Source organism: Halictus rubicundus, chromosome 15 (assembly GCF_050948215.1).
Source record: "Halictus rubicundus isolate RS-2024b chromosome 15, iyHalRubi1_principal, whole genome shotgun sequence".
Taxonomy (NCBI): domain Eukaryota; kingdom Metazoa; phylum Arthropoda; class Insecta; order Hymenoptera; family Halictidae; genus Halictus; species Halictus rubicundus.
The window spans coordinates 5,451,644-5,475,426 of record NC_135163.1 but is presented as its reverse complement, the minus strand read 5'-3'; the positions used below and the strand labels follow the sequence as shown (position 1 = coordinate 5,475,426).

Genomic DNA, 23,783 nt, shown 5'->3' with positions numbered 1-23,783 from the left:
TGTCCGTCGTTTTGACCATTAACATGAAATGATTTTTCGGAATAAAATCTTTACCGACGCAATCGCTTCCGAACTCTTATAGCACGAGGCAACGATATCCTGATTTCAAAAATGCATTCTTTCCCGGCTTCCTGTTGAATAATTCAAGATTTCGGGTTGGCAGTAATTTCCGTTGGAAATTCTGTTTATGTGGATCCTCCCTTGCACTGTTGCGCGGAGTTGTATCCCATGACACTTTAATGTATTAATATTGCTGGATAAACCTGTTCCGTGTTGCGTTTCCGAGCAATTTCAGTTTTATTCTATTCGAAGACGAGAACAGACACGATCTACAATTATTAGATTAAAATTCTCGCATTTAAAGATACGACCACGATAGCCTGATTTCGAAAATGTTTCGTGTATGCTAGCTTCCCGTTGAATAATTCAAGATTTCTGGTTAGCAGTAATTCGAGTCGGAGATTCTGTTTGTGCGAATAATTCTTTTCACTGTTGTACAGAGGTATGTTTCGTGGCACTTTGGATTATTAATTTTGTTGGACAGTTATTTTCTAATAGTTTAACATTTTTTGGTGCGAGTAATTTTCTTTTTCTACTATACTTGAAGAGGAAAAGATTGATGTAATCGAACACGCATCTTCTTGTCCAGTTTTTACAGAGCAAAATGCAAAATTTCAACGCTCGCAGTATTTTCTACAAGACCTTCTCGATTAATAACGAAAAATAAAATTATGAGATGTATTCGATAACATGATAAATGGCAACAAATGTTATTGAATAAATCTATGAATCAATATCTTAACTTTACCTTTGAATTTTAATTTAGAAACATTATTTTGAAGAGAAATTTGTAATTCGGAACTTTCGTCCCAACTCGGTCAAATCAATCTGTAGACTGTAATAGAGTTTCTCGATCAGAACGTTTTACGAGATTTGCGTTCGAAAATCAAACCTAATATTTAGCGAATTTTATAGAGAATTCGCGGTGGAAGGGGTTAAGGACGCGGCCAGGTTCCACGGAACGGAATCTCGTTGCATTTTTGTCTGATCTTGCAAACGAGGATAATGAATTCGACAGAAGTCTCCGCTATCGAAAGTTCGCGGGAGAAGTCGTTAATTGCGAAATCATAAATGTAAATTGGCGAAACTGCGAGAGTAACCGTGATTGCGAGCGGCGGCCGCGCCAGAGAGATTTCCCGTGGAAATATTGCACCGAAATTCGAACCGATCGCTACCGTCGCTCATCAATCACGTTTATCACGGCCGCGCGCGCGCTCTCTCTGATTTTTCTTTCGTACGGCCGGTTTTTCATTTCTTGTTGACAACGACGCGACGGGACGCGACGCGTCGAACAAACACCGAACGACAAGAAATCGATAAGCGAACGAACGGAGAGGGGAGGGGGGTGGCAGCGAGCAATAATATATTCGAGACGGCCGCAGGAACACCGCGCAAGGATGTTTACCGTTCGTGAATTTCCTCCCGATGGAAAACTAACAGCAATTAGGAGAAGTCGCGAACGAGAGGTATGCGTGGATCGTGAAACATTGGGTCACTGGGTGTACTGGAACCTCTCAAAACGACGAGTTCTAATCTTTTTAATTTATAATTTTAATCCTATTTTAATTAAAAATTTTTGAATTTCAAAAAATGGGAGAAATAAAGTTAGAATAAATAATAGTGATCGAGCAAATTGCGAATTGGAAAAAAGAACGCTGCGGGAGATATAATAGTCAATGCGCAAGAAAAGTAACGCGTCGGAAGAAGATAATGGCGAGAGCATAAATCGTGGGATGCAAAGGGAAACAAGTTGTGAAGGGTGGGTAACAGGAAAAACAGTGCACAAATCGTGGGTTGCAAAGAAGAACGTGACAGAAGAAATAATAGCGGTGAGTGTACATACAATTCGTGAAGTGCAAAGAAGAGCACGACAGGGAAAATAAGGAAGAAGAGCACGACAGAAAAAAAAAGATAACGCCGAGCGTGGGAATCGCAAAGTGCAAAGGGAACACATTGCGAAATGTAAAAGCGAAGACGGAAAGAAAGACAGAAGATCTAAGTGTCTGTAATACACTCAAAACGTAGTGCAAAAGCAGTTCAATGTACACGTTGAAAGATGCAAAGTAACGAGTGTACAAATTATGAGATGCAAAGAAGAACGGCATTGGGAAAAATAGTGAGCGAACAATAAATCATGAAATTGTAAAGAAGGAGAAAAGAAGATCTGTTTTTGCAATAAAACAGAATACGGTGATTTCTCTATATGTCGCCAAGGCCTGGACGATAAACGTCGCGGAATTATCCCCACTACCGCGAGGACGATACACGACGCTGGTGAGACCCGTGTTGTTGACATATATCGAGAATTCACTATAGTGGTCAATGTATTGTAAAAATCGTGAGATGTAAAGACGGGGGGAGGGGGGAGAATTTTAACGAACACGATTTTCATCTCCTAACATATTATAAACACTGATACCTTTTTGAGCAGTCATTGGAGAACATTTGATAAATTCCGTGGAGATGTTTGAGGATGTTCTTCGGCTTGACAGATTCAATAAGAGGAGGAATAGTTGTAGAACAGCGTAGCGAGGAAGAGACTGGCAAAAAGACGACGCTTCCTCTTAGGGAAAGCGAGATCCCATTCGGTCGTTAGTTCTGTCTCGGTGACTTACGTGTCGGAATGCGAATGTTAGCGGTAACGAATAACTCGGCGCACCGGAGCGACAGCATCCATTCCTCGCGGAAAATGGCTGGACGGGAGGAGAGAAAAAAACCCGTCGAAAACTGACAAAATTGACAGTCATGGTCCGCGGAGCGCAGCCGCGACGCTTTATCAGTACATGTATAATATTGCTGGGAGCGTTTTCATATTCGACAACGCTCGACACAATTTCGAAAACCGTCGAAAATGCTCATGCGAATTCTCGAGGATCACCCCAAGTTGCTTACAATAATATTACGGTAGAACATTTATAGCGTTAATTCGTTCCTACCCGAGAAGATGAATATCTTCAGCAATTTTACCGTTCTTCACCAGGATATTTTATGAGAAACATGAAGTTCGAGAACAAAAAAGTCTAGAAATAATGGAGCTATACTCGATACATGTCCACAACACGGGTCTGACCAGTGACATATATCGGCCAGTAGATATTCTTTGCAAAGGACCCTCACGGGTCACTGTCCCGCGGCAGTGGGGATAGTTCTGCGACTTTTATCGACTAGATATTTGGGACAGATATCGAGTAAAGCTGCGCAGGGAATAATTTCGTAAAATAGAAAAATCTGACGGCTTTCCCAGAGGATCGTGCATGTGTACGCAGTTTCCGAGATTCATCGAGGAAGATTCGCGCGTGTTGCCTCGGGGAATGCTAAGCGGGAAGCAATCTTTGAGCGTTCTGACAGTCAGCGACACGGTCAGCGCGTCGTTAAACGTCTGAAGGTAAACGGCGCGTGTCGCACGCGTCCTGTACACGGTTCTATAGCAATATACACCCAGGCTCTTGCTATTCCCATGCATATGCATAGGGAACGCGTGTTTGCCGTCTCGCGAATCGCGTCTAGCAGCCAACAGAATTCGCGTGTGGGAGCGAAACGCGCAGGAGGAGCTCTTGCGAATAGCGTTGATGAATGAGGAAACCGAGTTTCTACTCGAGACGGAACGCTGCCTTCCGAATCGAGAGAGGCTTGTAAGGCGGTCGGCGAGAGATGTCTCTCGAGATATTCCAGTTTACAGTCGGCCATTTCCATAAGATAGCTGGAGTTAATCAGAATTAGGTCGAAATTTTGCTCTTGCCGCCATTCTCCGTCCCATTATCGTCGGCAATCCCCTCGTTTCGGAAAATTGAACGCCAAATATAAAAAACCGCTCCATCGCGACCGTTTCCTTCCGTGCATATTCCAGATCGGCAAGCTTCAATCTGTTAGGCTAAAACACCTACAAAATAATCGTAGAACGATAAAACCCGACTCATTGTAAAGCTTAAAAAAACCTTCTATTTATTTTATTGTTCTTACCATACCTCATAGGTGTGTTTATGCTTGTTATACGATTCAATTTTCGCCTTGAATCCACCATAGGTTTACGGGGCACTAAAAATAGATATTTGACATTACTTTATAAAAATAACACGAATTTATCTATCAAAATTTATAGCCACTTTTTTTGATAATATATACCCAAAGAAATCGATTTGTTAAATAATTCCACATGGACGCGTCTTTAGAATCTCAATATTAAAAATATTGAATAAATTAACGGGGTCCCGAAAATCTAGTGTTAACACTAAACCTACCGAGCATTAAAAGTATCTGGTAAATATTGCCTTATAAAAATGGCAATCATAAATTTATTGAGATTGTCCGTAATTTTCCATATAATAAATGCTTGGACACGGAAATATATTCCACTATTTTCCATAAATGAATTTTTATGATTTCAATAATTGTAAAATACAAAACCGGTCATTTGAGTTTAGTGTTAAAGACTGAAGCTTCCCCTCTGCAATAATCCCCTAAAATTTGACGCACGATTTTAGAGAACGTGATCGAATCGTTTTTCTTTCTTAATTACTTTTCGAAGGTCCTCTCTCTCTCTCTCTGTTTTGATACAGCAGGGTTCAGACTTCGTCGGAAGATCGTCAGAGTTCTTGTCTCCGATTCCGCGGGATTTTTCGGGGATGGTAATTCAGCAATCAACCCGATCCGCTCTGGCAATGGATTCCACCGGTACCTCGGACAAACCGGATCGCGGTTCCCCGCGTTAGCAATCGCCGGAAGCCCAAAGTCGAGCGGAAGTCGAATCTTTGCGGTGAGCTTTGGAATCTCGGTTGCGGACGCGAGATCGAATATTTAGAATCGCTCGACGCAATTGGTCTAACCGGTGTCGAATTCCGAGCGGTGACATTCCTGTACCGAATGCCGAATTGGCCCCTTAGAGAAAACCGAGGAGTTCCGGGCTTTTAGCAAACCAGGGACGTCGAAACTGCCGGGGGCAAAGGGCTAGGAGGGTGGTTTCTGCGATAGGGTGGAGAAATCTCGAATGAATTAGCGGTTTGACAGTCGCCGTTCTGCTCCGTCGGTGTCCAACGTGTCTCGCGTTTCTCTGAATGCGAGGCAAAATTCGTACACAGGGTGTTCCGAAAAACATCTAGAAAGGGGCGATTCCTGAGGTGATTCCAAGTAACTTTTTCCTTTGCGAGAATTTCCTCGGCGGTTTCGTTAACGAGTTATTGAAGAAAAACGCGGGCCAATCAGAGCGCGGCTACAGCTGAGCGCGACGTTGGCATTGGCCGCGCCGGAATCCGTCCGTGGTAGCCACGCTCTGATTGGTCCTTGCTTTTCGTTGATAATTCCTTAACGAGGCTACGGAGAAGATTTTCGCAAAGGAAAAAGTTACTTCGAATCACCTCAGGAATCATCCCCTTCAAGAGGGTACATTTTTGGGATACTCGGTGCACGGTACAGAATCATTCCACGCAAGAAAAATCTGCAAAACTTTCACGGTTTGAAGATGTCAAATTTTTTAAACCGAACGTGCCGCTCCTTCTTCCAAAATTGTGAGTCCTCGATAAATCGGAGAACAGAAAGTTTTCAAAGCTAAATTTGTCAAACGCAAAATTCGCAAAATTGGCGCATCGAGAAGCAAAACCAGGCGTTGGCCAGTGACCTAATCCGTAATACCTGATTACCGACAGGACACCGACGGCAAATATATTCGGGTTTCAGCTCCGCGCGAATCGATATCGACGGTTCGAGGTTCGAGGTTCGAGGTATCGAGGTGGCGAGGCATGATCGAGGAGAGAGCGGCGGGGAGGGGGTCCCATCGATAATTCCCCGCGAAAAAAGGGGAGCAAACAGTCCCGCGGAAAAATAAACGTTCCCACTAAGAAAGAAAAACGTGAACGGAATGGCGGAGCCCGGGCAAACAATAGGAAAATACAGGAATATAATGCGCGGCGGTCCGCCTCCGTTGAAAAAACACGCGGCGCATAATCAATTAGGGGAGCCGACCCCGGGAACGGGGGCGTGTTCCCTGGCGGCTCTCGCGAATAAATCGCGCGTGCGAGGCTTTTGTAAAAACTATTGGTGTACAAAACAACATTGTACAATGTTCTGACTACGGAATTTTATTCGTTGCCGGACACGTTCGAGAACCGGGCGAATTCATTCATTGTTACATTGGCAAGGCAAGTCATTGTTACATTGTAACACTGAACAAATACAAATAAACATATTATTGCCACTTCTTTATCGGAAGTGTGCCGGAATCGATACGATTAATATCGCGATTCGTGCATTTTTTTTTTTTCAACGATTGGATGTTTTAACACTAAACCTACCACGGTAAAAATGATCGATTTTCTATCTGACAATTATTGAAATTATAAAAACTTGCCTTGAATTGAACTGACTTGTTTGTTTAAGCACATATTATAACGAAAATCGTTCAAAGTTCAAATAAATTTAATATTTTCCCATGTATAAGACGTTTCACTTTTATATGTTTTTTTGTGCTTGGTAGGTTTAGCGTTAAACGAATTGTCATATTTTACTTGGTAATTAGCTGCGACAAAAATTCGCTACAATTATACATGCTACTTTCCGAAGCCTCCGAATCGCAACGAGCGAGCTATCGATTGCGCGACGACCAGCAGCTCGTACAAAATTATGTGAAAACGTACCACGAGGCGCTACGAGAAGAGAGAGAGAGAGAGAGAGAGAGTGAGAGAGCGCAGGAGAGAGAGAGGGAAAGAGAGAGAAGGACTGCATTAGCGAGGATCGAAACTGTACGTCCACAAATAAACCGTTCGTAAATATTCATAAGACTTTTCCTGGGATTCCGGGTATGGTTTCGTCGACAGGGGGTTGCAGTTTCCCCGGGCCGGTAATTAAGGCAATTAACATGCGAGCCTGCGAGTAAAACCACCGGCGAGGAAGCGACGCATCCTAGCTTTTCTTTCGGGCCGACCGAGACACTGTACAATTAAATACACCTCCCGGCTTTGGCCGCGATTTATCGACGACGGTGGATATGCCGTCCGCCATTAGGAAAATCGCGGAGAGCCTCTCTCCCTGTCTTTGCAACGGCCGCATAAATTTTCGATAAATTTTTATTACTCGAGAGTGGGTCGAGATATCCCGCGTGCAACGTATAGAGAAATCCACGGAACGTCTCGGGAGCAAAGCGTGTCGGGATCCCATCAAATTTAAATGTGTACCTCGTCGCATGAAGAACGCGTTTTCTTCTCGCAATGCTACCAGCTTGATTCGATACCACGTTCCTCCCGTCGCGAATATTATAATTGACGCTCGGAGGCGGTCGCTGAAATCGAAAATACTGTCTTATTTATCTGCCTGACGGATTGAAAATGTATCCGGCGCCGGCTACGGAGGGAAATTATGCGTTCGATTCTGGAAATTGAAGTTCTGAAGAAAATATATAATATCTAGATCGTGGATTAAATTAACTTGAATATTCCACTCGGGAAAATCAGAGCGAAAGGAATTTCTTTGCGCGATCGAGCTGGTCCGGTAAAAAGTTTCACGTTTTTGATGTACATTGTTTAACGCGAGAATTAAACAATTTTAAAAATCTGGGCGATTATATGGAACAGAGATTGAGTAAACATTTATCTCTTCTGTTAATAATTTCTAGAATGAGGATTTTTATTTTTATTAAATTTCTAGACAGAGGCAAAATAAAAATATCTTGATCCCTCTAACAATTTTCTGGAAAATAACATACCGACGTTCTCGTCTGCTCAATTCTTTTTCGTAAACGCGTAAAATCCGCAGTCTAATAATTTCGATAAATCGAAGAGTAACGTTTCTTTAGGGTTTGTTATTTCGCCAAGTAATTTCCATTCTAAACGCATTAATGCCGGAATTGAGTTAGTAAGTAGAGATGCAGCTTTCAGAGATTCGTATTTGAATTTTTCAGAAGCAGGAATTTTGTAAAATACTGGAGCTTTTCGATGGATTTAAAATCTCGTTTCCTGGAACGGCAACGTTGCCAAAGGTTGGAACACGCTCGAGATTGAAAATTTGTTTTGATTTAGATGTAGAAATGTACCATGCAAAATGTAGTGCATGGATTTCTGAATAGTTTTGTTATTGTGGAAATGCTGGCAGTTTGAAAAGTCAAGCGAAAATGATTATAAAAATTTGTGCAATTGAAACGTCGAGAAAATGAAAATTGAGTCGCTATTCTCACGCTGGATGTTTGAATTTAGAAAAATTGTAATAAAACTCAATGGAGGAAAGTTTGATGTTTCGGAACCATTAGGGTAGTGTACACACTCGAGAGATTACACAAAGATGAAAATTTTAAAAGGCTTCTACGTACTTCCTTAATTAGTGTCATAAAACGCACTTTAACGACAGCCACAGTAAAACAGCTCTAAAACCGCCATTTTGTTGAGATGATAAAAGTGTGAAAGCACTAGTACACGAGATACATGTTGTACATCTTGCAATTAATTTTCAATGGAATTGTCAGTTTTCCAGAACCAAATGTCGTAAATTGTTCCTTTGCACAAATTTTATAACAATTGTACACTGCTTTAAAGTATCCAGCTGATCTTCAAGGTCCTGTTTGTATTTGCTTTGACCGATATATTTTATTTCGAAAAAGTTGTAATACTGAGGTCATTCGAAGCAACTTTTTCCTTTGCGAAAATGTCCTCAGCAGCGGTTTTGTCAACGAGTTATTAAAGTAAAACGCGGGCCAATCAGAGCGCGGCTACAGCTGAGCGAGACGTTGCCATTGGCAGCGCCGTAATCCGTCCGTAGTAGACGCGTTCTGATTGGTCCATGTTCTTCGTCCTCCAACTCCTCAACGAGGCTACGGAGAAGATTTTCGCAAAGGAAAAAGTTATTTGAAATGACCTCAGGGGTCACGCCTCTCAAGGAAGTGCAACATTTTTTGGACATCCTGAAGAATGGGGACAGGGAAACATGCTTCATCGGTGATCGTGTAGGTGGGCCACGAGTCGCAGTGAAAACGGTCGCGTTTCTTCCGCGAATCTCGCCGGAAATCGCGACGGAGGTCGTAAAGTTGGGCTCGGAAGTTGTCGCGAAAGTCGTTCCGGAAACGGACAGGGTTCCGCAGGGTTTCGTAAGGTTCACAAGGTTCGCCAGGTGGTCGGTCTCACGGGAAGAATCGGAGACGCGTCTCGTCTCGCGTCTAGAAAACCGGGGCCTGCAATTTTACGGAAGAACGAGCCCCGCGCTCTCTTCGTATGCTTTTCGATTATAAGGTGACGCTGTTCATCGTCCGTATGCTCGCCGACGGCGGCACACGATCATCGGACCACCCCGTTTTCCCAGGCGAAACTTTTCGAAACGGATTCCGCGTCCGGAATCGCGAAACTTTTACTCCCCTCGCGACGCTCTTACGGTTTACGCGGAAACTTCCGCCGAAGAAAGCTGCCTAAATGCGTCTGAAGCACTCTTTTACCGAGCTGTCCCGATAAAAAACCATTTTATACAGCAGGCTTAATATCTCTTTCTATCTTTTTCATCGGTATCGGAAATTTGGCATTTACTCTTTCGCGACTTTGATATATCTTCTATCTTCGAATCTACTATTTTTATTTTTGAAATTCTCGACGCGATCCGAATGCGAAATTATATCGTCTATTATTGTATTGTTGTTTGCTCGGCTAAAATAATTTTAATGGAATTCCATGTATACTATTTCTATTTTTCACGCTGCTACACAATTTTGAAAGCACAGACTCAAAACGACCCGTTGTTGTTTAACCAGTTAACTGTGTTTGACGAGTATACTCGTCATGAAGAAATGGCAATATTTTGTGTCATGACGAGTATACTCGTCAAAACAGCTATAATTCAAACAGCGGTTAATTTTTGCGACGCAACTTAGGTACACATTTTTCAAAGATGTCGCAACAGCTAACTGGTTAATTCCACCCGTAAATTTAAAGACAAAAATAAGCTTTTACAGATTGTTCTCCGACAATGAAAGCCCGTGAATAAATATCGCGAGCCCACCGAGTGCAAAATAAATATGCAATTTCAAGGCTAAAATGTTTCTTCTTCCTAGCCTGAAGTGTACACAGGCTCATAATAATCGCGTGGTCGACAAAGCGGCACGAAACTTCGGCAAACAGGATATGAACGAACCCGTTGAGCGTTTCGTTCTTGGCTGATACGCTGACAATGAGTCGACTCGAACTAGAATTATGGCGAGGAGCCCCTTTGTTTAGGCGACGAGCGCGAGTCCAGCCCCGAGCCTCCGGACGAACCGGAAGTTGCGGTCCGTCGAAGTCCGCGTGGCCAATCAAAGTTGCACGACGTCGTTAAGCATGTTCCAACGACCTGGTCGTGTTACAGAACACTATAACGAACTACGGAGACCATCCCCTGCCAGACCTTCCGTCCCTATCCCATGGAAATTCCACGGTTCATCCACGGTCGATCCGGTTATGGTTGTCCTCCATCGTATCTCGTCGAAAATATAGTATTTTTCATTTCCAGAATTCCCGAGAACTCGTCTCAAAATTTCCCCTCGACTATCGTTGGAATTGCACGAATTAAATTGTTTACTGTCCTTTCCTGCGCGTTATTAAAGCGTTCAACTTTTGGAGATATTTGTGTTAAAAAATTTAAACATGAAAATGTTAGAAATAACAATTCGGTTGAGATAGAGAGATTCACTATACAATTACCTAGTATCTGCGGTAGGATCTTCTTTTTAAACGTTATAGTGTCTTCTCTACGAATAAACATGAGTGACCTCGAATGACCTTCATAATAGGTGATTGTATTCATCTTGAAACACACTGTCAGGGTGTAAATGAAACATCATACCGTTCCATTTTAAAAAACAGAGCTGACCTTCATATGTCCTTGACACCTCCATCTATAAAGAAAGTAGTAATATCAGATTATGAGCCCCCGATACCAAGCAAGTTTGGTTTGATGCATTTTCTTCTAACTTCGAAAGTCACCCTTATTATTGTATACACATTTCACAATAAAAATGATTATATTCTTTTATTTGACCCTATTTCTCTAGAACTCCCACAGGTTCTAATATTTGCGGTTTACGAACATCGAGATTGTAAAGATGCATCCACGAAATTTATTTCTTCGGGTATAAAATATTGCAAAAGAAAATGGCTGAAAATTTGGAACAGTTACATTCCCGTTCTTCTGGTGAAGTAACGTAGAATAGTCACTTTCCGTAAACGCAGCGTTAACGCAACAAATAAGCGAGGAAGGCGCGCGATTCCTCGATTCGGCAAATCCGTATAATGCCCTTGAATGGCAAGTTTCGGAATGTAGTCTGTTTTACGGGTTCAACGACGAAGCAAGAGTCGCGGGAAAAGGGACGTAGCGCCGTTCGCGTTTGAAACGAGAGAGGCTTTCCGAAACGAGGATTCAATGCCGCCGTCGCGTGCGCCTTGTCACACAGTTTTCCGCGTATACATTAATTAGATGAAACACGGCATGTGTTTCCTCTTTGGCGTAGCTAGACGATTCACCGCTCGAGAGCCGAGCCAGACCGATTCACCTAAATGCACAGTTTCCCGGAGAGAGAGGCAGACGCGTTTCGAAAGTTTGTTTATTTTCAGCGAGAACAATTGGCCACGTCGTTTCCATGGAGTCCGCGCTACCGGCGACGAACAACATTATCTATTTACCAATATTCGTTATACCACGCAACTGCGATTCCGTTTGCCAATTGGAATAGTCGAGTGTTTCGACGTGCTGCGGCTTCTTCGCTTGGGAAAATGGTTCGTAGACGACGACGATGTTTTTTTTTGGGAAACAATATACTAAAAAACATTCGAAAATTGTTGCTCTCAATTTTCAATTACTCGCTCTGCTTACTACGGTTGCTTATACGAATTTTGTTCAGTCATATAATCCCAATACAGAGTTCCCTCTATATGTGTCGCCAAGGTCTGGACGGTAAACGTCGCGGTACTATCCCCACTACAGCGGGGTATACCCCGTGAAGCTCGAGAGGCCGCGGACACGATATGTCTCCTGGACGATACTTGACGCCGGCAGGACCCGAGTTGTTGACATATATCGAGAAGGTAATTGTTTTGGTACAAAAATAATCGAAGAATCGGCGATAAGAGCGTTATTCTACGTTCTGCCTTACACGACGCAAACGGGTTAATCAGAGGCTTTTGGAGCAGTTCGAAACGGTTACTTTCGGGAGTAGGGTTTCATTTCAAGGCTCTCGAGGATCGGTGCTATCGTGGGCAGAACGTTACGGGCTCGGTTTGGTAACTGCTCCTGGCCTTTAGCCGCAGTCCGCGATAAATAACCGGGTAAAACCGACGGTGAACGTTTATCGCGAGCGGTGATTTGTTGGAGCGGCAGAACCTCTGACGTAGAGGGTGAGGGGGGGGGGGGGGGGTCTACCGATTTCGCGGGTGTTCGCCGTCGAGAAATCATTTCATTTCCTGGCTGTTTCTTCGTTACATCGCGCCCGACGCTTTTCCGCCCCAGCGTCGTCGTCGTCGGTGGATTTTCTTTTTCTTGGACCAACGACGACGACGACGACGACGATCCGAGGATTGCCACGGGAAAATTGCGATGCGGGCGCGCGCGAGCCACGACGGCAAGTACTTCCGGTATAAAGCGGCTTTCGCAGCGTCGGAAGCTGCGATTAACGACGATCCAGCGGATCTTTAATCCCGTCGACCCGATTTCACTCCCGGCTCCACTGGAAAATATTCAAGTTCCATTAAAGATTTCCTTCTGGGCAACGTTGCCCCGACGCTTGTCCACCGTGGAAGCTTCTCCAAATCCGGCCGCTTATTTCATTCGCACTGTAATTCCGTATCACAATTCTGTGCACGGTATAAACAAATCTTGTTTGTCAGATTTCTTTTTTGTCAGCGAGCAGTATCCTTTTAAGCTTCCTAGAAACGATCCACTGTGATCGAAGGACCAGTATATTATGTCGGTTTTAGTTCGAAGTGGCACTGGCTTCGTTCGAAGTGAAATAAAATGGTAACGAAAAGTCGTAGATGAATTTTCAAGGACTCATCGCGAAGGGGAGATTTCAATCTTCAGGGTCGCAGTGATTTAAGCCCCCAACAAATTTTTTCAGTATTGTACACGCGATTGTATTTAGTTGGATCATTATCTGGCTTCGTTCAAAGTGACATAAAATGGTAACAAAAAATCGTAGATGAAGTTTCATTGCAAAGGACTTCGACCTTCAAGTTTGCGGTGGTTTAATTCGCAAAAGAAAATTAAGCGTTGTTCAGCGAAACGAAGCCTTCGGTTCATGTGTTACTAAAACTCGAGCGGCATTTCATTTGAACTGTTATTTTTTCTTTTATTTTTTTCGTCCGGAAAAGTTTTAAAAAAATACACGGAAATGTCGATGAGATTAAATTTCGAAACACCGCCGCGCCACTATTTCAATCATCGACTGTTTTTAAAAGCAATTGTGTACTAGTGTGTGTGTACCCCCACTACCAATTGGTATTTGTTCCGTTAAAACAAAATCTCGCACACGTTATTGATATTCGTACGAATGAATATATATGTTTTACCAATTTCGTCTACAGAAGCTGTTATAGCTTCCTCGCGAAAAAAAATCCCCCGAAGGTAATAACAATATGTTATTTACCCCAGAAAATATCCTGTTATGAGCGCAAACTCTTTTTCCTCCCTCGGTGTAAACAGAAATTTTTTCTAAAATCTGCCTCCGGTAGTTCCGTCTGAAAACCGCGGATTTATGGTCGTTATAGTGCACGCGGAAATCGCATAACCGCGGAACGTTGCATCAACTTGTACTTACTGGTTTTAGCTCTTTTCTGCGATACACAGGACGAGTCTCGTAACATGAAGACTTCAAACAAGTTATTTTTCAAACAAATTTCGCAAGGGTTTCCATGCGGGGCATACAGTCCTGCACTCTGTTAATTTGTTAATCTTTATTTTTTAACTAGATATGGGGGTACCTTTTTTTTCAAGTGGAATTCTCAATTTTTTGAATTTTCATTTTTTTTCAATTCCCCATAACAAAGTGTTACACCAAATAGGGCTCAACACTAGAACTACCGAGCAATAAATAAAACTGATATATACAGTGAGTTCTCTGTATTTGTCGCCATGGCCTGGATGATAAACGTCGCGGAATTGTCCCCACTACCACGGAGTATACCCCGTGTGAACATAACACGGCTCGGGCACGTCTCCTGCACGATACACGACGCTGGCAAGACCCATGTTGTTGACATGTATCGAGAATTCACTGTACTGTTCATTACAAAGGTATTCGCAAAGCTGACACCATTTCTATTCTAACATATACTTCAACGAAGAAGTTCGTTCAAAAATGAAAACATTTTGAAAGAAAAATTAGGAATCAGTGATTTTGAGAGGTCCGGTAGTTCTAGTGTTCCCACATCGAAAGGGTTGGAGCATCATCGAGTAGGCTAGTCTCGGAGTTCTCAGCGGTGCCGGGGGCGCGGTTCTCGAGTTTTAATTTTCAATGGCGCGTGTTCCGGTTACGGGACGGTGTTTCCCCATGGCGGCGAAGAATCAATTCGTGGATGGGTAAAACGACCGGCGGGGCGGGGCGGGGCGAAAGTTGCACGGGCGGAGAGGGTGCTACGAAGCGCGTAGATGGTAGCCGGGATATCGGAATAATCTTGTAATAACGGTGTAGGCTAACGGTGGACTAAAATTCAAATGCCCCCCCCCCCCATTAAGTACAGGCGTGCGCCGCGCGTTCCGCCGAATGGCTAATGGCAGAAAAGGTCTGGAACGTTGATAATAATTCTGGGCGAATTCCAGACACCTGGTCACACCGTATTCCGTTACGTTTTAGCCGGGTTCCGGCCTGTATACCGGTCATAACCCTGAGGGAGGGGGAGGGGGTAGCTAGCCTGTAAATAGCTTCGGAGTTATTTACGCGGGCCATAGTTCACCGGTGTGCCGGTGGTGGTTCACCGTCGGGTTCACCGTTGGTTCCACGGTGGTACCTACTCGTTGTTGCAGGCTCACGAGAGCTCCGTGTTCTTCTAAACCGCGTAAACACTCCAATAAAATGTCGCGTTCCCAGCGCCGCAGAATAAACGGTGGCCGTCGCTCGTAAATACCGGCGGGAATTCGCGCGCATATGTAAATATCGTTAGCATGGCCGCCTTCTTCGGCTCGACGGGAAAAAAAAAAAACTCCACAGAATCGTCGTTCAGGTTCTCGTTCTCTGTCGTGAAAGTTGCCACCCTGTCGAGAATCCACGATAAAAAGCAGCAACGCTAAAGTAACTGAAATGGTCCGAAGGAATCGCTGTATGGCACTTTTCTCGTTCCAAGTGCAATAATACGAAAACAAAAAATCAAGGACTCGTTGCAAAGGGGAGACTTCGATCTTCAAGTTCACAGCGATTCAGGCCCTCAAAAAATTTTTTCAGTTTCGTACCACGCGACTGTATTCAATTGGATCGTTACGGGGCGCTTGTTTCGTTTAAAGTGAAACAAAATGGTAGCGAAAAATCGTAGATGAAGTTTCAAGGACTCGTTGCAAAGGGGACACACTTCGGTCTTCAAGACCATAGCGAGTTCAGTTGCTGAAATAATTTTTTAAGCTTCCCAGACACGATCAAAGTCGATCGAAATTTATGAAATGGTCGAAAAAATGGTCCGCTGTATGGCACTTTGCTCGTTCAAAGTGCAATAAGAAGTCGTGCATGAAGTTTCAACAACTCGTTGCAAAGGGCAAAGGGCAAACTCTGATCTTCAAGTTCTTCTTCAATTTTTTCGCTTGTATCGTTTAAAGTGAGATAAAATGGTAACGAAAAATCGTAGATGAAGTTTCAAGGACTGGTTGCAGACACTTCGGTCTTCGGGATCGTGATGATTTAAGTCGCGGACACGTTCCCGTTATTTTTATAAAGTAATGTAATATGGTTGCCTGTAGCGGTGCGCGTGTATTGAGCGTGATGCGCAGATGATGCGCAGATGGTGCGCGATCGAGGCGAGCGTAATTCATTCCTTGGGCGATCGAGTGCGCTCTCCCCGACGCGACGCACACCGTGAGAACGGTCGACCATTATTGTTATAAAGCGGCCCATAACTGTACAGTTTACCGTAGCTAACGATACAGGCTCGTATCCATCAACGTCGGCCTCTTGCTGTCAGTGGTAACGATACGTGCTTCATCAGCCACGGCTCGTACTAGCGTTCCGCGCACGGCTCGTTACACTCCCGATTCCACGCTCTCTCCTCTCCGCTTTGGCTCGGCTCGGCTCGGCTCGGCTCTCGGTTTCTGCGCGCGGGAGTATAACGATCGCAGGATCTGCTCGAGGATTACGCCGACGAAGGACGATACGGAGAAAAAGATACGAATGCATTTCGAACGACCAGGATTATGATACCGCCGTGCGCATTCTCGTCGGAACGATTGTGTACATTCTTTTTTGTGTAGATACTGTCCTTCATAAATATCTCCGGAATCGTGTGCGAGACGGTAACGCGAGTGTGTTGAATACTGTAGATGTGTTACGAATTCAATACTTGTTGGATGGATGATGTTTCGTTTCGCGTTGGGCTTTGTTCAAGGGGGTTCGTTTAATGCTCGTTTTTTATTTAAACCGCCATAAAATGGTAAGGTAGAGAGAGAGAGTTGTGTTGTGTCGAGTTTTATGGGGGTCGTTGCGGAAAGGAGACAATTTTTAAATGGGTGTTAAGTTAAATGGGAAAATATATTTTTGCACAGCTTTGTCGAAAGGATTTTTAATTTATCGCGAAAATTTCGTTTAAATTGAAGCGATACGGCCACAAAAAATCCTGTATGAAGTTCTAAGGGTTTTTCTTGTAAAGGAGAAACTTTGATCTTGAAGTTCGCGGTGATTTTAGTTACAAAAGAAATTTTTTGGGCTTCAAGGAAACGATGAAAGTCGATCAAGCGGGCAAAGGAACCACTAGACGACACACGTTTCGTTCGAAGTGTCTTAAAACGGCTACAAAAAATCTCATACGTAGTTTTAAGGGGTCTTTGTAAAGGTAATACATCAATCTACAAATTCGAGGTGATTTGAGTGGCGGAAAAAATTTTTGAAGTTCCATAGACACGATCAAAGTCGACCGAACGATCAGAAGGACCCGTTGAACGATATACTTTTTCCCTGAAGCACGATAACATAGCAGAGAAAATCATACTTCAATTTTTTTATTGGGGTATTAAAATGGCGAAACTTCAATCTTGAAATTCACGTTGAATCGGATCACGGAAAAAATTGTACAAGCTTCGTAGAATCGTTGAAAGTCGATCAAATGGTTAACAGGATTACCACGTGGGCACACATTTCGTTCAAATCGCGATAAAACGGCAATAAAAAATCGCAGGTCAATTTTTAAGGGGTCGTTGCGAAGGGGAAACATCAATCTTGAGATTTATGGTGATTCGGAGTTACGAAAAAATTTTTCAAGCTTCGTAGAAACCATCCAAGTCGATCGAATGGTCCAAGGAACCACTGGACGACCAATTTGCGTCCAGAACGCGATAAAACGGTAACAAAAAAATGGCACCATGTGGTACCATGCCATACCAAATGGTACCGCCATTTTCTTATTCGCGAGGAAATAAAAATGTAAAAAACAAAAGCGACCTGTAAATTGCAAACATGGAGGTGAACAAGGCGAGGTAAATCGTTACGCAATATTTTTTCTCAAAGTGTGACAGCAGTTTCAATATCGTCACATTTTTTCTTTAAATTGACATAAGCTCAAAACAAAGTACTCATTCGAAAAACCCCTACTGTACACCTCCAGCTTATCGTTTAAAACCGGAGAGAAATGTGGAACACACACGAAGTCCGTATGCCAATGAAACACACAGAAAAAAAAGATGCTGCACCGATACCAATATTGGCCATTATTTCCGCAAACTAGGACGGTGTATATCGGTTTAAGTTTATCGCCGACGGAAAAACCACGGGCACCGACTTTTTAGTATGAAACCGAGGGCTTAATCTGGCCTGTTTCGCGTGCGCGCATAGGCATCCATATTTCGCGGGCACGATTTAACTGGCTCCGGGATTTCATCTGTCGTCTTTTATTTACCGGTCTGCCAAAACCGTAATAGAGCCGAGCCTCTCACCGAAATCCTAGCCAAAAACAATACTTTTATACCTACGGTAACTAATAAATTTCACTATTCCAACTCTACAATGATAATAATATACTTATCTGACGTTACAAATACCAAAACAATTTTATTTAAATATAACAACGATGTTACTCCCTTACAAGGACCTCAAATACACAGGGTGTCCCAGAACTGATGTACTAAACACCTTCCTACTAAATGGTGATTCCCGAGGTCATTCGCAGTAACTTTTTCCTTTGCGAAAATGTCCTCCGCGGTTTTGTTAACGAGTTATCAACGAAAAACACGGGCCAATCGGAGCGCGGCTACAGTTGAGCGCGACGTTGGCATTGGCCGCGCCGGAATCCGTCCGTAGTAGCCGCGCTCCGATTGGTCCTTGCTTTTCGTTAATAACTCCTTAACGAAGCTACGGAGAAGATCTTCGCAAAGGAAAAAGTTGCTTCAAATGACACCGGGAATCACCTTGAACAAGTTAAAGCAACATTATCGGGAAACCCCGTATCATACAGGTTGTATGACATAACCTCTCGTTCTGGAACTAAGCGGTATCGAGCGGACAACTTCGAAAGAAGAAGAGGGGCTGGAGATATTCTTGTTTGCGAAGAAAACATGGGGTCTTACATCGAAAGAATACTATTATTATTTTTTCGGCGGTGGGGGATCGCTTAGGAAGCGAAATCGATTCGGCAGCGCAAGTTGTTGGTTCTGCGGAGATTCTCCTGGAAGCTGGAGAGAGCATCGGGACGGGATTATCCGTCGGACTAATGCCAAATTCCCACATACACGGCTGGCTCGCGCGCGCGCGCGCGCACTCGCTGGTGGGGGGAGGAGGGAGGGTTTCTGGGAAACGAGGATAATAGCGGATGCATCGAGTGGCCGATCAGACACGCGGTCGTAAATAAACGGATAACGATAGCTCGTATCTGTATCCGGCGAGCAGACGTTTCTGGCTTACGTTATGCAGGTGAACGTTGCCAGGACAGATTGGCCGCCGCGTAATTTCGTGCTAAGGTTACCTATGTATATCGTCCAGGGAAAACGCTGCTGCTATAGATACGCACAAATAGAGGGAAAGGGGAGAGAGAATAGAGAGAGAGAGAGAGAGAGTCAGAGAGGGACACGTTGTCGTACGTCAAGGGAATCCACCGAATCGAATTAGTACCTGAATCATAGGATCCTCGTCGCGAGTCGAATTACCACGTTAGGATCCACAATGAAACTGTGTCGCGTCTTTGGCTCAGCGGATGCACCCAGCCGTGTACAGGAGTTGATTAACAATGGATAGACTCCAATTGAACGCGTCGCGGCCCGGCCCGACCCGGCCCGACTCGGCGCGCCGCGCGACATGCAGATGCGTCGCTAAATTGCGCTATCTTACGTTACAACCGATCGGAAGCTTCCAATCAATGTCTGGTTATTTGCTACAGATAACTATCCTCTGACCTTACACACACGCACACACACACAGCCACGTCTGTCGGTTGTGTGCTCCTTCGAGGATTCGGGGAGAGTTCATATTTGCTGCGAACGGATGCAATGCGGAGATGAAGAGAATATGGGAGGAAGATGAATTGAAGGGTTTGAGAGAAATTTTTGGTTTTGTTTTGGTCGGTTATGGTGGTGGTGGTTTTGCGGGGACAATGTTTTGTTGGCTCGGTAGGAATTCATTGTGGGAACGCGGAGGTGATTTCAATGGAAACCTCGAATACAGGTCGGTGTTATACGGTTTTGCTCCGGTATAAGGGGACTGGGTGTTTGTTTTGATATAAGGAAATTGCTATCCCCTCTTCTTCTTTTGAAGCTGTTTGCTCGACGCCGCTTACAATTAGTCACCGAATTAGTGTCACACCTTCCGACACATTCTCCGCGTTCTCCCACTCGAGAACGAAGGGAAGCCGCACAGGTACCCTCGTCCGAAATACGGCGAAAGCCAGTCCCGACCCTTCGCTTTATATCGGAGCAAAAGTGTACAGCGAACCCACGGTAATGACACTTGTGAAAGGAAGTTAGCTATTTTAATATTGGACCGTGCGATTTGGCTTTTTTTTTTTTTGAGAAATTAATTTACCAGATGGTGCGAAAACAATTTTGACAGGTTTTCGTTCCGGTACATTTGGACACAATATAATTGTGTGAATTAATAAGAGATTTATTATCCACTTCGAAACGTTTATAATTGATCAAGATGGTCTGTTCGGACCATAGTATGGCAGATTTCTCGTTTGAAGGGCCATAAAGTGACAAAGGAAAATCGCACATGAATTTTTAAGGGTCGTTGCAAAGGGCAGACTTTAATCTTCAAATTTATGGTGATTTAAGTCGCAAAAGAAATTGTTGAACTCCGTAGAAACGATCGACGTCGATCAAATGGTCAATGGAACCGCTGAACGATGTACTTTTCGTGTAAAATGCTATGAAATGGCCAGAAAAATGGTACGTTAATTTCTATGGGGTCGTTGAAAAGGGAAAGCTTTAATCTTGATATCAACGGCGATTTAAATCGAAAAAAAATTGTTTGGACATCGTAGAAACGATCAAAGTCGAATAAACGGTTAACGGGATTATCCACACGGTACACATTCCGTTCGAATCACGGTAAATCGACAATAAAAAAAAAAAAATGAATAACTTTTAACGTGTTGTCGCAAAGACTTCGATCTTGAAATTCATGTTGATTCGAACGACGAAAATAATTTTTTGATCGGAAACGACAGTATAGCACTATACAGTTTTCGTTCAAGGTGCAATAAAATGGTAACAAAAAAATCGCGCCTGAATTTTTAAGGTGTCGTTGCAAAGGGACGACTTCAATATTCAAATTCATGGTAATAGGAAACTTAGAATGCGTACCATTGTGTGCACGGTTCCGCGAGAAACGTTCCGTTCCTTTATTCTATAGCGAACATTTTTCAAGGCCGATATTGTAAAGATCGTTTTAACAGAAAACACATTTGTATGAAAATAGTATGAAAATTATTATTTATTTCTTTAGTAAGATCTAGATTTAGAAAAATCTGCACAGTCTAATAATTACTGGGTACCTTCGTTCCCGATTTATAATTAGCAAACTGCGGATCTGCGCGGAAAATAAAAATGTTTTGCATTAATTGGAAGACACAGGAACCGAACAAGAATTTATGTCTCTGTTTAGTGGTTTTATTAGGTTGTAATTTTATTATATTGTTTCAAAATTCACCCAGTCATTTTTTCCACGAATTCACGAAATTCAATAAATGCGTGTGTTTCCGACCAATTTCCAAACACCACAATCGAGAAAAAAAAAAACAGTTCCCTGTTCCTGTGGTCGCGAATGCATAAAAACTCGTGATATTTTATATCGGTCAAATATCGCGGTTCCGCTCGCGGAGCTAACTAAATAATAATTTGTGTAAAAATATGGTTTCACCCTGGGAAGGGAGAGAGGGGGGTGGTACTGTTTCGTCCGTCGAGGCATTATTACATTTGCTCGAATTATTAATCAGATTTCCATTCGAGAGGGGACCGTTTCGCGGTAATTGTAACGAAATCAATTTTTAAAGTGAATTGTGCTCGGGGAGATTCACGGTTTTAATATGATTTTTCCCCCGCGTATAACAACCTGATAATACCGATACCCACTTGTACGTTTTCGGGGGAGAGGCTGTTTCAGTTTCCGTCGAAACCGAAACGTTCCACTTGTGTTTCGCGTTCGCGCGGAGAGCGTGTTCATTCGAGCTTGATAGACTCCGAGTAATTGAAATAAAAGCGATTTAAAAGGTGCCCGGCAAATTCCGTAAACTGCACTTGCGAAATATCCCCTTGATATTTTTATATGAAAATATTTGAAAAAGGCTTTTTCTACCTGTGCCGCCGGTTTAATTGCGAACAGAGTAACCGAACGGTTAACACTTAACCGGTATATTGTTCTCGTCGAAGCGAACTATGTTATATAGGTACGGTGTGACCGTACGCCCTTTATTCAAGGGGACCGGTCCTTTGGTACACTGCTCTATGCTATGGATTTATTTTGTTTTTTTTTTTTTTTGTGAATTAGAATGAAATTGAAACGCACAGTGCGAGAATCTGTGCTCGAAGATGGAAAAACAGTATTTCGTTTGTTTACAGTCACCGGAAATCTACGTATAAATCGCGGCAAAAAGTTACGTCACAAAAGGTCGAGTGGCGACAAAAGGGAAAATCCATGGGCGGGAAAAAAAAGGGACGGGCCATATAATACGTTGCAAGGAAATACTTCGCATATAAAATCTGTTATAAACATTGTAAAAATCGTGGAATTTTGCTTACGTCTAACATCTGGATGCCCCCACCGAACAAGTATTTTCATTATTGAACAATAAACCAATTGAAAATCGAAACATTGATAACATTCATGCATACCGAACGAAACTTTTCTACGAATTGTACTATACAGTTTTATGAATTTTCAAAACACAAACCTAATTTGTTATGAACCAAGTAAATATTCTTTAATTATTCTAATAAATTGAAAGATGTATTTCTAACTTTTCTTTGACAACAATAAAATTTTTGTACACTAACTTTCGCTGCTGCACGATAATTTATTTAATTTTAAAAGATTTTTTAAAGAATTATTTATATTTTGAAATACTTAGACAATTTTTACAGAATTTCTGAAAGGTGTATACGTCAAAATCTGAGCGAACACCGTGCCACGTAAGGGTTAAATTTTCAGTTTTTAAATACCAATAAATAAATAAATAATGAATTTTAAATTCTAGCCAACTTTGTCATAAATATATAAAATCCGAAATTTATTAACAGTGATTATTCTCGCGCTCTCACAGATTCTAATAAAATTTATTTATAGATATAAAACATAACGAAATATAACGAATTTATACGTGAAATTCGATTACGTAAAATTCGATTTTCAAGTTGGGTAAAAATATTGACATTTGTGCAAATCGTAATTGGAAGGCATCCAGAAGGGAAATAGGATACGCGATAGACCTGTCATTAGCAAATAGTATTATTTGGTAACTCACAGTGTACTTTCAGCTGCCATCGATCCTCGATGCCTGCCTCCTGCAACTTCGGATTCGTCGCTCGACACACTAGGAACTTTCCTTCGTCTTCGATCGATGGTTTCCATTTCAATACACTCACGCTCGTCCCGTCCTCCTGCGACTGACCGAAACAACCTCATTCAATGAACTGTCCACAAACTCGTCCCCACCACCACTACTCCACTACTACCCACACCTTTTTTCATATTTATGGTACGCGCGAATTTCTCGAGTATCAGGTAGTCGCTCGCGGTGACCTTTCCAGGTCGGACGTTGTTGTGTCAGTTGTATTGCGTACGGGAAGATTACCGGTCGCGTTTCGTTGCCAGTGTTCCGTTCGTAATTTAACGTCGTTACTCAACGTTTTGTTTAACAGTGATAGTTAAATAATCTCTGAAAAATTCGAGTTTGACTACTGGGAACTTGTAGACGTGCACATTGAGACCATCTCAGGCGCCAATATCGTGTAAGTGTCAGTTTCTCAGTGTAAAGAATAATTCTTTTAACTTTAAATTCTTCGAACTAAATTTTAACTTTCAAATTGTGGTAGATTTTGACGAGCAAATTCCGAAAATTCAAGCCTCGATCCTAGGAGATCACTGGTTCAAAAGTTACGCGTGTTGAAAGGTGTGCGGT

The 23,783-nt window shown here is 42.9% G+C and overlaps 1 protein-coding gene across 1 annotated transcript in view; it reads right to left on the bottom strand.

The window, feature by feature from the left end:
• LOC143361211 (hemicentin-1) overlaps positions 1-23,783 on the bottom strand; it is a 261,168-nt gene that overhangs the window by 59,373 nt on the left and 178,012 nt on the right. Inside the window, exon 8 of the mRNA XM_076800439.1 lies at positions 23,127-23,268. Coding sequence (XP_076656554.1) covers positions 23,127-23,268 — 142 coding nt within the window. The remainder of the gene's footprint in view (positions 1-23,126; positions 23,269-23,783) is intronic.